The sequence below is a fragment of the Corvus moneduloides genome, chromosome 1 (assembly GCF_009650955.1).
Source record: "Corvus moneduloides isolate bCorMon1 chromosome 1, bCorMon1.pri, whole genome shotgun sequence".
In the NCBI taxonomy this organism is placed as follows: Eukaryota; Metazoa; Chordata; class Aves; order Passeriformes; family Corvidae; genus Corvus; species Corvus moneduloides.
The window spans coordinates 78201175-78215840 of NC_045476.1; the positions used below are offsets into that span (position 1 = coordinate 78201175).

At 38.8% G+C, this 14666-nt stretch overlaps 1 protein-coding gene across 1 annotated transcript in view; it reads left to right on the forward strand.

Annotated features, from left to right (window-relative positions):
- PIGN (phosphatidylinositol glycan anchor biosynthesis class N) overlaps positions 1–14666 on the forward strand; it is a 109604-nt gene that overhangs the window by 80984 nt on the left and 13954 nt on the right. Inside the window, exons 23-28 of the mRNA XM_032117172.1 lie at positions 2046–2132; positions 4842–4897; positions 5375–5450; positions 6740–6813; positions 9684–9726; positions 11479–11531. Coding sequence (XP_031973063.1) covers positions 2046–2132; positions 4842–4897; positions 5375–5450; positions 6740–6813; positions 9684–9726; positions 11479–11531 — 389 coding nt within the window. The remainder of the gene's footprint in view (positions 1–2045; positions 2133–4841; positions 4898–5374; positions 5451–6739; positions 6814–9683; positions 9727–11478; positions 11532–14666) is intronic.

Genomic DNA, 14666 nt, shown 5'->3' on the forward strand with positions numbered 1-14666 from the left:
AGAGGAACACTTTGCATTTCTTTTCAGTTTGGGAAGCCAGTATTAGCTGTTTCATGAACTAGGAATATGACCTTGTAAGAAAGACTTGTAACTCATGTTATTGAAGATATTGCACATCAGAGCCATTTCTAGGAATGCAGGAAGACAGTTTGACTTAGTAAGACACAGTGGTATGGTCTGTAGGCTACAGAGCTCTCTCTGTCAAATGTAGTGATAATTCAGCATAAGGTGCAGTAACTCTTCGGAGTAAGTACAATGTCACTGTACTTTTTTTGGTCTGATCACAGACTCACAAGTGAGAGGCTGAAAAAAAATTACTTGATTTCTGAAAAGACCCATAGGAAATATTAGAAATCTTCATTTGAGTTTGTCCTGTCTTTGTTCAAAGATGGAGACTTATTTCTGTTTATACTGACAAGGAACTGGAAACTAACTTGGAAATAGCACCTTCTCAGATTTGCCTGGAGGAGAAGAGGGAATTTTGTAATCAGTACAATTTCTTCCACCTTAAAATTTAGTATATTGTCAACAATTTGCAAAGGCCATGCTGCTCACGCTGCAACTTAGCTCTTAGATTAGGTCTAGGGTTGAACAAACTGGAGCTGTGGCGCTGTTTTGGCCAGATCCGAAGTGCCAGTTACAGTGGTTTGGGTCCTTGGAGCCAGGTGGGTGTGCACCACAGCTCTCCCTGGCTTCTCCCAGACGAGCCCTCCTGGGTACAGATGTGTGGGAGTGGCCAGAGTCACTTGAAGAGAAGTGTTGGTACACATTTTTCCTTCCTTTTGCAGCTCATAATTAGGGAAATGTCCTGGAGGTTGAAACCTGAGCCAAGGCAGTCATCAGATTGAACCTGACACATACTGTGGTTTTGTGGTGCTCCTACAAGGAAGACAGTTTCAAAACTTGAGAGAGGCTCTACCAATTCAAGGCTAAAAAACAGAAGTAAAACCAGGAATCACTTTCTGTTTGTGCTACCTTTACTTATGATAATTTGTGTGTGTTTTGTAGCATCTTAAGCAATAGAAATGGAATCTGAATATCAAAATTACACTTAGTGTGATGGCACGATTGCGACTGAAGGTGTTTAGTATCTGTGGGATGTATTTTCTCTTCCACTCTAGAACCCACACTACCTTTTGCATCTTGTTACAAGCCATCTGAGATGCTTGCCTGTCTGATGTTAGTCTGGTGTTCTCTTTATTGTAAAATAAAATTCTATTAAAGTAGTATTAAACCATGAACACTTTATTAATCAAATGCAAATGAAAAGAACATAGGTAGGCTATAATTCTGTTTGAAGTTGTCACTCCCTGTATGTCAACATTCTCAAGTGAAAGGAACAATAATACTTACCCCTGCTTCCTGTTTTTACATTAGAAAATATGATCCCTAGAATGCCTGTTAATATATGCTGCAAAGTAAATCTTGTATTAGAGAAACCAGCTCAATTCTCTGATGATGAGAGATTATTTTAAATTAAAATGTTATCAGTGTTGAATGTCTATTACTTGATTTTTTTCTTTTCCCCAGTGTAAAGGAGTTCATTGACCTCTTAAATTCCATGAAGATAATTTCTCTTCATGTCAAGTGATATTGTGCTGAGAACTGAGTAAAGGAGATGGAGAGTATTTTACTATTTTCACTCACAAAATAAGTCAAATGAGGATAATTGCAGTCTTTTATTTTTGAGGATCTTTATCCATATGCTTATGTGAGCAGTGGAAGTGTATGTGTGTAGGAGGAATATTTCTGATGAAAAAAGATGATTATAAATCTAAGGCTTAGAAGTTCATTTTTAGTGTAGATAACAGCGGAAGCTCCACTGTTCATTTGATCATCTCACTTGTACAGTCTTTCTGGCAGATTCATTAATTCATTAAAATATAATGAAAACATGGGAAAGGTTTGCAGTCCTTATTATAGTACTCTAATAACAGATGATAGGGAAGCAGGTTTCTTTCTCATTCATTTCAGTAAAAATATGGTGGCTCTATCAAAGTCCATTAGTTGATATTTAGTATTGATTTCTTCTGCTGTCTTTCCAGCTTGCTGTTTTCAACTTCACCTGTGCTGTGGATATAACTCAGTTTCGACAGCTCCACCTGGATGACGTCCGGAGGTCCTTCTTCTTTGTATCCTTTTGCTGCTTGCTGCATTCCAGGGGGAAAAAAGGGTTTGTTTCAAAAGGATCTGCAATCAAAATTTGTAGCCTGGTACTCACTGGGAACAGAAGCTGATAAAGGTGATTTGACTCATATTGCTCAAAAGGCAATGGTCTTGTACATTACGCTTTTTTCTCAGTTAAAAATGCACTGTTTTAGAATCTGGCTCCTTGCCCACTTAGGACCATTGCAGTTGAGGTAAATTTTCTTCTAAGGAGTTCTGTTTTCAGTTTGGTTTTGTTTCATTACATTTTGGCAGGAGGGAACTTGCTCACCTTCACAAATCAGTTGAAGTAGGTGATATTATTCTCATTTTTAGAGTATGGCAGTGTGTTAGGAAGCAAACGTTAGGTAGCAAGCAGATGAAACAAGAAGGAAAGTTCCTGCAGGCTCTTAGTGAAACATGTTCCCAGAATATGGCTGAGAATTATTTATATCATAAGTGATTTCTACTGGTAGAAATTATATGGGCTTAGGAGGGAACAGCTGTTTGTTCACTAACATAGCAGTTAGTTTGCATTCCTGTAACTGATAATGCAGCTGTTATTTTTTTTTTAAACAATGTACGTTGATAACATTGTCATTTTTCTCTTTCATTGTGGGACTACAATTAAGTGAGAGCTATTTGGCAGCAAGGATGATGGGTGGGCAAATTGAAGAGAAAGTGGGTCAGTCTAGAACACAGGGGAGTTTAGTGCAGGTGAGTTATTGTAGCTGGGGAGGAAGTTGTCTCAGTACTGATTCCTACAGAGATGGGCTTTACGGTTCGTCAGATAACCAGATCTGAAAGGGTGGGTCACAGTCACAGAGTCCATGCTTTTGGAATTTGAAACCGTGTTGTTGGCACTGGCAACCTGCAGCAGACGCCGTGTAACAGATACCAATTTAAGAAGGCAGATTAGTGCTAAGAAAGAAGGCAAAATGATTTGCTAGAGGTTTGATGTTTCTGTTTGCTTTAGTATACCTAAAAGAGCTGAGACACCTTGCAATAATGCATCAATTTCATTTGCTATTTTAACAAAAAATCTGCTAACTTCAGTAAAGCTACTGCTGTCTGTCAGATGCTAAATATTAGCCAAAAACCATCAAGCAATCCAACCGTATTTTTTAAAACTCTAGTGTAGCACTTCTTTAACACTGGAATGTAGCTGTGCTGGTTTTGGCTGGAGTTCATTTTCTTGACAGTAGCTACTGTGAGGCTGTTTTGCATTTGTGATCACAGCAGTGTTGGTAGTACAGTGCTTGCACAGAGTAAAGGCCTTTTCTGCTCCTCACACTGCCCCACAAGTGAGCACCACTTTAATCTAAAATACTTGAATGTGTTTTGCTCAGCTCCTGAAAAAATAACTAATTTGCAGTCTCCTTTACCTGCTCAAAATATGTTGTGGCTTTTTTTAATTTAGATGCTGTTTAATGTTTAGAAATAGTGGTAGTAGAGGAAACACCTTTTCTGCTAGAGCAGTCATACTGCAATTATGACCCTGTGAACTGTGTGTCTTAATGTTGTCCCAAGGCTCCTCCACCAGGCCCAGTAGCTGGCATCTGCTGAGAAACCAGCAGGTCTTTGAGGGAAAGATTCAAATTGCTCATGCTTAGCATTTTGATTAGACCTATGTGTTACTGGTATTTTCTTGTTTGTTTTATTGCAGACCTGTTCTTCTTATAAATCTCAGCCAGCAGAACCACGCTAGGCTGTTAGACTGCTGTGTTACTAAACTTGAAATTTTGTGATACTCTTGGGAAGCATGATTTCTTCAGTTATGCTGACCTAATCCTTCCAAAATATTGCATGCAGAATCCCAACGATTTTACTGAACAGTTGGTAACAAATTGTTTATGGAGAGATTTAGATGATCCAGTGCAGGAGCCATAACAGGAGCAAAAGGACCAGAGGGAGCTCTGGCAACAGCAGCCCATCCTCACTGACTAACCCTCTGCCTTATGCTAAAAACCAGTTAAAAACCATTCTTCAGCTGTAGCCACGTGAGCTATAATGGGCTCCAACGAGCTCAGGAGCAAGAAAAATACCTTTCATGGGCTCATGCAGCAGCAAGTGTTGTATCTAGATGAAAAAAGTAAGGTTTATCAAAAAATTTCCAGCTGTACAGATACTGCCGGAGTCATTCTCCCTCAAGTAAGGACAAAAGTGGGAGTCCCATATTGCCAAGGGTAGACTCAGCATAATCTTTGGACGAAAAAATCTATAGGAAGGATGGCATAGGAACCTTTAGCCTTTTTTAAGAGCCAACTACCTCTTCCATGGTCAGTTCCTCAATAAAGTCATCTCTTTTGGTGTGTAGAGCGCGTGCGTAGGTCATTACTTTCTGCGAAAGCTTGTGTTTGAATGCATAGCTGGGTTTGTGGTCCACGGATGTTCCTATCTTGCTAGGCAGGGACCCAAAAAGCCAGCTGCAGCTTTCTTACAGGGGTCTCAAGAAAGGCTCTAAAACCTTACTCAGGCAGTCTGTGTCTTTTAAAATTGATATAGTTGTGTGTGAAATCTAGGGTAGGGCTAGAAAATACTTTGGATTTCTTAATGCATTGTAAACCTGTAACAGTGAGTCAGCTTCTTGTGGTTTCATGATAGATTTTGAAAGTAAACTGGAATGAAGGATGAGAAATGCTGGTTTTATTTTATTGCAGCCATTTCTGTAGTGTATTTTCCTTAAATACATCTAGGTTTTTTTCATAGTGACAGCCTTTTTTGGCACTGGAAACATAGCTTCTATTAACAGGTAAATTTTACTCATTTATTTGAGACACAGAATACAAAAAATTCTTCCTGTGGTTGACATACAAAGCGTAAATTTAGTTAGCAAAATCAGGGCAGCAGAATCAAAGCAGTAATCAGTGGAATGATAATTTATTTTGTTTCTGCTCTCTGTAACAACTTCCCTAAGAGCTTGGGCTTGTTGGTTGTGAGGTTGTCTCAATTCCATTAGAAGTTATTGACAGGATGAACAGAGAGAGCTTGGTTGCCCACCAACAGAATGGCACCTTGAAAAACACAATCAGAGAAAAAATTGAAGGGAAAGAAAAGTGAGGTTGGCAGTCCCTGCTCATTTAATATTTCATCAAGAGAAGATAAAGTTGGAAGCCTTGTTTAAAAATGTATATACAACCCAGTGTGTTACAGGGTAATTAAATGCTCTGTTTTTTTAATGGAAAACACCATTTCAAAGATATGTAATGTCTTTTTCATGTTTCTCTAGTTTTGATCCTGCTTCTGTCTATTGTTTCTTGACTGTGTTCAGTCCCTTCATGATGGGAGGCTTGCTTTTACTGAAGGTTAGTAATCTTATCTTGGTGAAATTTTCTCAAAGAACTGTGGAATAAATAACATATCACATACATAGTTGTCACTTTGCAATTCACAAAAACATATTTATGTATTTGAGCTTCATTAGGCTTCTTAACCATGTGTGAATCTTTCAGCCTTTGTAGTGTTTCTAGAGAGATCATTCTGTTTCCCAAAAGAGAAGCTAAAGTTCTTGGAAGTGTAATTTAACAGCATTAGGTCAGTTTATTGTATTAAAATGGAAATTTCAAATGTTGAAAATACTTTAATAATTTTAAAAATTATAAGCTTTTCCTGCAGTGTATAATAGCTATGGAAATGTTGAGGATATATATATATATAATTAGCTCTATCTACATTACGTCAAATAGAGGCTTTGAATGTTCTACTGATTAGGTTGTCATTTTACAATGGCTATTATTTTTTATATTTTTTTAATAGTCTGTCAAAGATTGGGTTGCACTTCTGGTTTGCAGGCAGGGTGTGGTAGCTCTTTGCTAGTATTTGAGTAGGGGATCTGCCAGAGGTATGAAGGGGGGACACCAAATTTATGGGTTATTACTAAAATAAGCAGTATTTCCTACCTCTGCTTTTCTGCTGTGTCTGTCCCAGAGAAAGCAGACTTAAGTTACAGGTACACTGCGTGTTGTCCTGCAGGACACAGATCAGTGGTGCAAACTTTCTGGATGCCAGAAGTCAGGTTTTATGCATTGCCAGCTTAAGGATTGCAAATCAACTTTGCAAAGAACAAAAGGCAACATTCATGTTTTCTAACTTGTTTGTTGTGTTCTTAATTTACTGAATCATTTACATTTGCTTGACTTGGCCCTGGAGGGGCAGTGTGATCCTTGCCTTACTGAATCCCTTCTGTATTCATTCTTTTTTGTGGTTGTGATGTGATTGTCCTATTACACTTGAAACTCTGTAGCCTCTCATGTTAGATGCTGGATCTGAATAGTTCTGTCTTCTAGCTTCGTTTAAGTATTTATTGCTAGTGCTAAAATGGATAAATAAAGTGAGGATATGTTTTAATTATAGTTTTCCATATTACCTCATGGCTTATTTCACTGCAGCTCAGCTATGACCATGGAAGGGGGTTTTTATTCATTTACTGAAATGGTTTCCTGCAAAATTATTTTCTACCCTGTCTAGCCAATATTTTATTTTGTAACACACCCATTCTGTGATAATTTCCAAAACAGGAAAATGTTTCCACAACCTGCCCAGATTCTTTTGTAAATATGACTGTAAGCCAAAATATAGCTTGTGTTTTAAACAGGTTGCAATCCCGTTTGTTCTGGTATCATGTGCTTTCGAAGCTGTTCAAGTCACAACACAGCTGTCTTCTAAGAGGTATGTTAAGTGCTATATTTCTGCATTAGTATGGGTTTCAAATCTATTTTGCAAGAATTCAGAATTTTCAAATCTCTGTGTAAATTTAAAAAAAACTCTATTAGATGTCATTGTTGCTTTTATTTGTTATTAGGGCTTGGGGTTTTGTTCAGTGATTTCTGCAAGCTCAGGAGTTTTTCCTTAGTCATAAATGAGTATAAATTGAAGTGTTGGCCTTGTCTGAAACAATCAGATATTTAATATTCTTTGTTGGCAATACACAGAAGGAGCACTTTTTTCTCCATAATGTTAAAAAATGAGCATAATTTAAAGTCTGATTTTTACTTTATACTGTGTCTCTGCCTATAGCATAATATTTTTAAAATAGCCTATTTGTAATGTAACCAGTTTATAGCTTTGTAGCACTGACCTCACCACAAATAGCATTAAAAAAAAAAAAAAAAAGGGGTACTGGATGTCCTTGCGTTGCAGTTCAGTGCTTCCCAGATATGTTCAGTATTACGTATTTTTTGCAGTAGGAGCAGATGGCTGCCAGTCATTTCCCCATCTCTAAAGACTTTTCAGAAATGAGAGTATGGGTGCTCAGCCTCACAGAGTGCTGTATCCTTGACTTGAAATATCCTCATGTTTTCCCTGTCTCAAGACTTTAATTTCCTTTGTTAGCCCTGCTCACCCCATTCAGCAGACCCAGAGCGCATGACTGAATCCTCTGCTCATCGTGTGATATTATGGATGGTGCTGAGGTGCAGGAGGTCCCTGTCACATGGTTATGTGGTTTTATCACTGTGGGATCTTATGTGGGGTTGACCAAAAGTCCTGCTGTGTGTGGCAGGAGGACTGCAGAGACTTTCTCCTGCACGTTGCTCAGCTGAGCATGAGGAAGCTGCCCTCGCTTGTTGTGATGCTTTTCTGTTTGCTTTCATCCTGCCTGTTCCTGCCTGTTGTCTCCTTGTACACCACCACCTGGTACCACAGAGAGATGGGGTAGCCCAAAATCTGACTCCCTGTTGGAGCAGCAGCACGATGCTCACCACCCCTTTTACCTGCTCTGCCTTAGCTGTGTGCGCACTGTGCCTGTGCCATCCTTGGATCCCCAAGGAAGGGTGCTCATCCTCATCACTAAGGCTTGTACAAGAGCAGGGCTGCATTGAGGACCTGGGGTTGCTCAGATGACCAGCTAGTGATTTCCATTTCTAGGGCTCAAGCATCATAAAGGTCAGCATTTCCCAATTTGTGAATGCTTGCCTTGGCAGCGCTGGTGATATTGCAAACTTTTATGGAGTGTCCATCTGAGTGTGTGAGAGGGGAAAAGATACTGCCTTCATAAGCCAAGGGACACAAGTATTTCTGTGCCACTTCATGAGGCTGTGGCTGTAACTCTGTCTGGTGTTTGTGCCAACTTCATTTTGCTGTGCTCAGGTAACAAATGCAGTGATACTGCCACAGCATCCACCCGAGAGCAAGGCAGAAACTGCAGGGAGCACCCAGGATCCCTGGAGAGGTTGTGCTCTGATTGTCAGCACATCCTGAAGTCTGTGCTGCACTTCATACGCTTTTGCAGCCCCTGCTAGATAAATTAAGTCATCCCTGGGAACAATCTTGTCTTTGCAGTGTATAACATGCCCTGAAATTAGTCTTGTCTTTCTATTGTGAAAGGCTTCCTGCAGTTCAGAAGGGCAAAAAGTGGATTTTTATGATTTGGACAAATTGCTCCTAAACTCCCTGTTTATAGATTAAAGACTTCCCCCCCCACACCCCGGGGAATATTCTGTCCCAATATGTTCTTGGAGCTTGCCTGTGAAAAAACAGCCGTCTAGCTGAGTGCCTTCAAAGTACTATAAGATTGCAACATCCTACTTGAGCCATAGGTTAGTGGAGGGAAGCCTTTCCATGAGTCTGAGATACAGTTGGTTTGTTGCATCCTGGTTTACTAATGAAGCATGACTGATGTAGGCAATATCAGAAAGTTCCTCATTTGGAGGCATTGGTATGGGTATCCCCCCAGTACATGCTCATGCAATGCTGCAGCAGGACATTTTCCAAAAAAAACCATTTGTAGTTTTATGATGGTAGTACTGATAAATTAGCTGTATTCTAGTTAAAGACTTTTTTGTTAATGGGTCAGCTGTTTGCAACATTACTTCAGTGTCATTAACTTAGAAACCAGTTTTAACCAGTTATAGTGATTGCTTTCATGTAATTTAGGATTTACATAGTTTGAGGAAAAGAAGATTAGGTTAATGGGGGAGAAAAAATAGCTCTGCCTCCTTCCTTCTGGTTCATTTTACTAACCACAGCCTAATTTCCAGAAGTAACCTGCTACCTGATATTTAGGCTCACAGGTTTGGGAGCATGCCCCCAAAATGCAAGGTGTTCCCAGAGCAGGTTATGGGCATCCAGAGATTTTGAAGGGAGGCAAGCACCTCCTTCAGCAGCCTCTGACCCAGCAGAGTGGTTATCAGGGAGGGACTGATTGGCTCAGGAATCTGCCAAACAGTTTTCCTCGCTCTTTGAGTCCATCATGAAGCTCCTAAATCAGCTTGCTTTGGTCTAACCTGCACACAGCTCCCTCAGGAATGGGCAGGTGCTGTTTGTAAGATTCTTTTGTTCTCCAAAATATGACTCATGTTAGGTTTCTCCATGGAAAAACTGAAGCTCTGTTAACGTGAAATTATAAATGCCAGATGTCCTAGTCATGTATTTTAATTGTTTTCTAATAGATTGAAATGTATCTGAGTGTTTGAAAGGCAAATGCAAGAAATCATATCTTACTTTAATTTCTTTCTGTGGGTTTTAATAAGCTCTTTTAATATCTGTGGCCATAAAGGAAGGTCAATGGTCTGACTTTGCTGGGTTTTTCTTCTTTGCAGCCTTTTCCTCATTGTTCTTGTGATTTCAGACATTATGGCTTTGGTAAGTTGTTGTTGCACATTCTCTTCAAATAAGATCAAGAAGCAGAGAGTTTTCCTAATTCCATCAAGAGAGATCTGAATTTGTTTCAGACTTCAAAGTTCTTGTAACTAGGGCAGAGAATTGGATTGAAATCCTAGCATAACTTAGAGATAAAACTCTTCCAATCACTGCTCTTCAAATTTCATGTAATTAATGCTTCTGAAGAAGCAATGTTCTCATAAGAATAAGAGACAAAAGTGAAGTAATAAGTTAACATTTGGAGTTTCTCATGTGCTTTGCAATCAAATTCCTTGGAAAAAATTAAACAAGAATATCAGTTTTAGCTGTGTGCAGGGTTTAGTTAATTGTTCAGGAATTCTGAACCTTTTACCCACCCCAACTTCTCTTGAAAAAGAGAGGAAAAGGAGAAATGCATTACCCACCAGCTCCATTAGGCTTGTCAGACTCCAGGAGATCAGCAACATCTGAGAACACGCTTTGTGCCCTTTGTAATAAGCTGTCAGCAAATGCTATCTTCAGAAAGCCTGCATCCACAATCCAAGCTAGCTAAAACAACCCAAAGCTGAACATACCCCAACACAGTTTTGCAGATTAAAAGTATGTATTTTGTTGCCCACTCCAACTGTCTTCAACTCGGCACGCATGCCGCTGGGTATCACAAGGTAAATAGAAACCTTTTCAAACCAGCAGGTAGAGCTTGTGTTGTCACTTTATACATGCTGGTTTTGTTTTGTCCCTTGGAGTAAGCATTCCTGATCTTATTTCCTAGTACAGTGTGATCTGTAAATATCACCTGATTGGAAAAACAATGAGTAAAAACCAAATAATTGCTAATTTTTCTGTAGAGTGGGAAAAGGAGAAGGTTTGGTTATGTCAAGTTTCAGATAAGTCTGTGTGACTAATCTGATTTTGGGTAACTTCCACAGGAAAAGAAATAGTATACCAATAAACCACATTCATAGCATTTCACTAATAAAATCAGTATAACTAAACCAAAAGAAGACTACAGGTATTTACTGGTGTGTAGCAAGCCCCAGTATATACAGGTCTTATATCTCATGTATTCTTATATCTCATGTATTCTCCTATTTTGGTTTAAGTATTTTGAAACAATTAGCAGGTATGTACTTGGTGTACAAAAAAAAAAAAAAAAGAGAAATTACCAAAAAGGTTTGATATGTAGGAACTCTGTCAAGAAAAGAGAAAGTGGGAACTAAATCAAGAAATGAGAAAGTAGCAGGAGAAAAAAAGAGAACATGTTTGTGGTCTTGAATCAATGGGCCCACCAGCTAGAATTAAGGTAATTCACTAATAGACAAGTAGTATCTTCTTGCAACATTATTTCCACTTTACAGGTGGAGAACTGCCAGAGTTGCCCAAAGACATTTGTGTTGAAATTCTGTGAAAACTTTTAGGCACTATGCATTATTTGGCATCTTCTTATTTCAAACAGTGAAGTGGCTTGGCTTTTCCAATTGAAAAAGTTCTGGTATTACTCTGTTTCTTGCAAGCCAAGCTAGACAGAACTTGGTCCATCTCTTGCTGTTTTTGTTTGATACCATGTTAAATTTATTTCTGGTTCCTAGACTATTCTTTACTGTGGTCCAAATGATCATTCCTGGAAAGGTCTTGTGCTTATTCTATGTGAAGAATTAGAAATTTGGAGTAAGCAGCCTGAAAAAATTGGCGTTTAATTTTCTGTTCCAAATTGTGCAGTTTTTATGTACTAATCAAAGTTGTTTTATTTCCTAGCATTTTTTCTTTTTGGTTCAAGATTATGGAAGCTGGCTGGATATTGGAACAAGGTACAGTACCTTTTTAGCTTCTGTTGCATTTTTAAAGCTTCATAGGTTCATACTATTGTTTATCTACTCATAACTCTTGGAACTTTTTCCAATTACTCTCCTTAATCAAATGTTTCAGGGATGTTCCACATACTTTGAACACGTGTGCACACATATGCATACATATTCCAAGCTAAAACTTGTGTCTTAAAATCTGTGCCAGAGCAACATGGAGTAATTAATAAATCCAGCATGGCAAGAAATACAGTTAGTAGGATTTGTTTAAACAGTAATTAAACAAAACCTATTTTAATTAATGTTTTGGGTTTTAATTAGTTGTAATCACTGTTAAAATAACAATTTATCAAAGTTGTTAACTGTCTTGTATCTACTTAAGCCTCCACATACAGTTCACTGTGAATTAGTGAGCCTTGTGTAAATATGTTGGTGGCTACCAAGGCCCATGCACTTATCTTCCCCCTAGCTGGGGAAGAGTGTAGCATTTAAACATAGAAATCACAGCTAAAATGAGAGAATTTGTTTTGCATTATGAGTCATATTAGCCTCAAATACAAGGAATACACGTTTCAGATTTACCTTCCCTGAGTTGTGGAAATAGATAAAATGCTGTAAGAAGCTTAGTAGAGATTGCATTGTTACTAATCCGGCCAATCTGGTCACTTGACACTGTTATTTACACTGAAGCTGAAGAGTGAGCCATAGTTAATATTCTGTTCAGTCTACATATACTCTGTACTTTGCTTTTGCGAGCCCCAACGTTCCCAGCAGCGTGTGGACACACATGTGCACACGTATTCTACCTGTTTTCTTTGGAGGTTCCAATTCCTGCTTATTGTTACCTTACGAAGGTTTCTAATGGGCAGAGGTACACTTAGATCCTTGCTGTGGTCAGTTTATGGTAAGTCAGATGGCCTCATCCCTTGGTTTGAATTTTTCTGCAGGTTAATAAGGATATTAAAGACCTCAGAAATTTTCTGTTCTGTTGGGCAAGAAGCTTTTTACTTGGAAGATAGCAGCAAAAATATAAATCATTACAAGTACCCAAAAACTTCCTCTCTGATACATGGTCTTCATAGCATAGAGCTTTACAACAGTAATGCATTGCTGGATCTATTTCAGCTGGAAGGTTGCCTTGTTCTGAAGAGTTTAGGAGAACTCATTATGCACCACTGTAATTCTGCCCCTCTGTGTGTTTTGATCAGTGAAGAAAGCGCTGGAAAAGGCCTTTTGAAAGAGTAATTTGTGATTAATTTTTTACATGGTGATGCCTGAAGTGGCCACCTAAAAACGGAGACTAGACAAGAATAAGGGAATAAAGGTAAGTATTTATTTGAAGGGCCTTCAAAGGTACACCCTGGGCAGGCCAAAGGCTACACCCAAGATGGACAGATGGTCATGGATTTTTCACAGTTTTATAAGTTTGGTTCATTTGCATATCAGGATCAATTCTCCAATTACAACCCCAGTTAATGATGTAACTACCCCAAGTTTGCCCTTCTCTTCAGATGTTAGTTTACACATCTTGGGCCTAGGACAATCTGGGTGTCCTTGGAGAGCAAACCTAGTTGTGTCTAACTAGCATGAGAGAACAGCAGCTAACAGGCCACAAGAAACTTCAGAGTTACACACTAGGCAGTACAGGATTTGAAAAATATAAAAAGTGAAGACCTAAGGCATCAAGGGAAATGCATAATGTTCAGGCAGCCTCTGTCATTACTTCACTTTTGAGTGCTTGACTCTACCACCTATGTTATTTTATTGTAGTCTCTTTATATATCTTTTATATGTATGTGTGTATATGCACATAAGGAAAATAATTAGGTTGCATAAGAAAAGAAATGAAGCCATAGGTGCAGAGCTAAGTGGTCCTTCTTTCATCTAGCATGACCATTACTCTAGCACCAGAACTTTCTCCTCTGAGCAGATTTCTAATGTGTGATCCTCAGACTTGGCAAAATTAGCAGACAACAGCACAAAATTTTTTTGTTTGTTTGTTCCTGAAAGGGAGGATGAGCTTCAAGGGCTTTTGAGCAATTCCCAAAACCAGTGGGAGTGAGATACTAACATAACTCTTTCCTGTCCTCCTGTTGCAAGTGGTGTGACAGCTCTGTGGCATTCTCACTGCAGTGTTGTCTGTTGCTGCTTTGACAGCAAGGTCTGAAAATACCCTGCCTCAGTTGACATTTTCCACGTTGCCAAAACTTTCCTGAGAAGGCTGAGTCAGTTAAGGAAATTATGGTTCTTTTTTTTCCCCCAACTCCTTGCATCTCAACAAAACCTTTGTAGGATTTCACAGAACAAAGAATAGAAGCTCTCTTAGGGACAGCTGCTCTCATATTTTTGTTTTTTTCTTGTCACATTGATAGGAAGCGCACATGTGTGTGTCAGCAAAAATATCTGGGTTTGTGTTACATTACTGGTTACCACATCAGTGAAATCAGAGTTGGAAAAGCAGCAGCTTAGTTGCCTGGTGGAGGTTCATGCCTCTAAAGTCTCTCAGAGTCCAGCAGTGTATGTGCCACATTTGTAAAGTTTTGATATATGTTTCCTTACTCATCCTTTTTTTGTGGTGATGAGCTTTCTAATTACCACAGTTCAAAAGTTTTTTATGTTCTCTCTCTACTAAGAATATGCAAGTTGAGGAGGAGTCTCATTAGGCAATATTTGGTTTGTCCAATAGCGAAGTTTCATGTAGATGAGATGGCTTTAAATCCCTTGCGATAAAAAGACCTTCACTGCTTTTTCACCTTGATGTTTTCTTTCCTAGTGGATCTCATTGTTTGGAAGTAAAGTTTGTTCACTGAACTGACTTTTCTATTTTTAAAAATTTCACGCCTAACTCCTGGCTTTTACATCCTATTCTACCTTGCTTTAACCACATGGCAGGACATTTTACCATGCCTCACATTTGCCTTAACAATATGATGTCTTTATTCTCCCGGTGGAATTCACCATGCCACGTAAGTATTGCTTTTGAATGGAAACGGATTTTTACCTCTTCCACTCTTCCAGTTCATTAATGAAATGCTGAATAACAACAGATTCAACATACAGTCCTGTATTACCACATTCAGCAAATTATCAATGCACCACTGTTTCCCTCCTCTCAGTAAATTATCAATTACCATAAATATT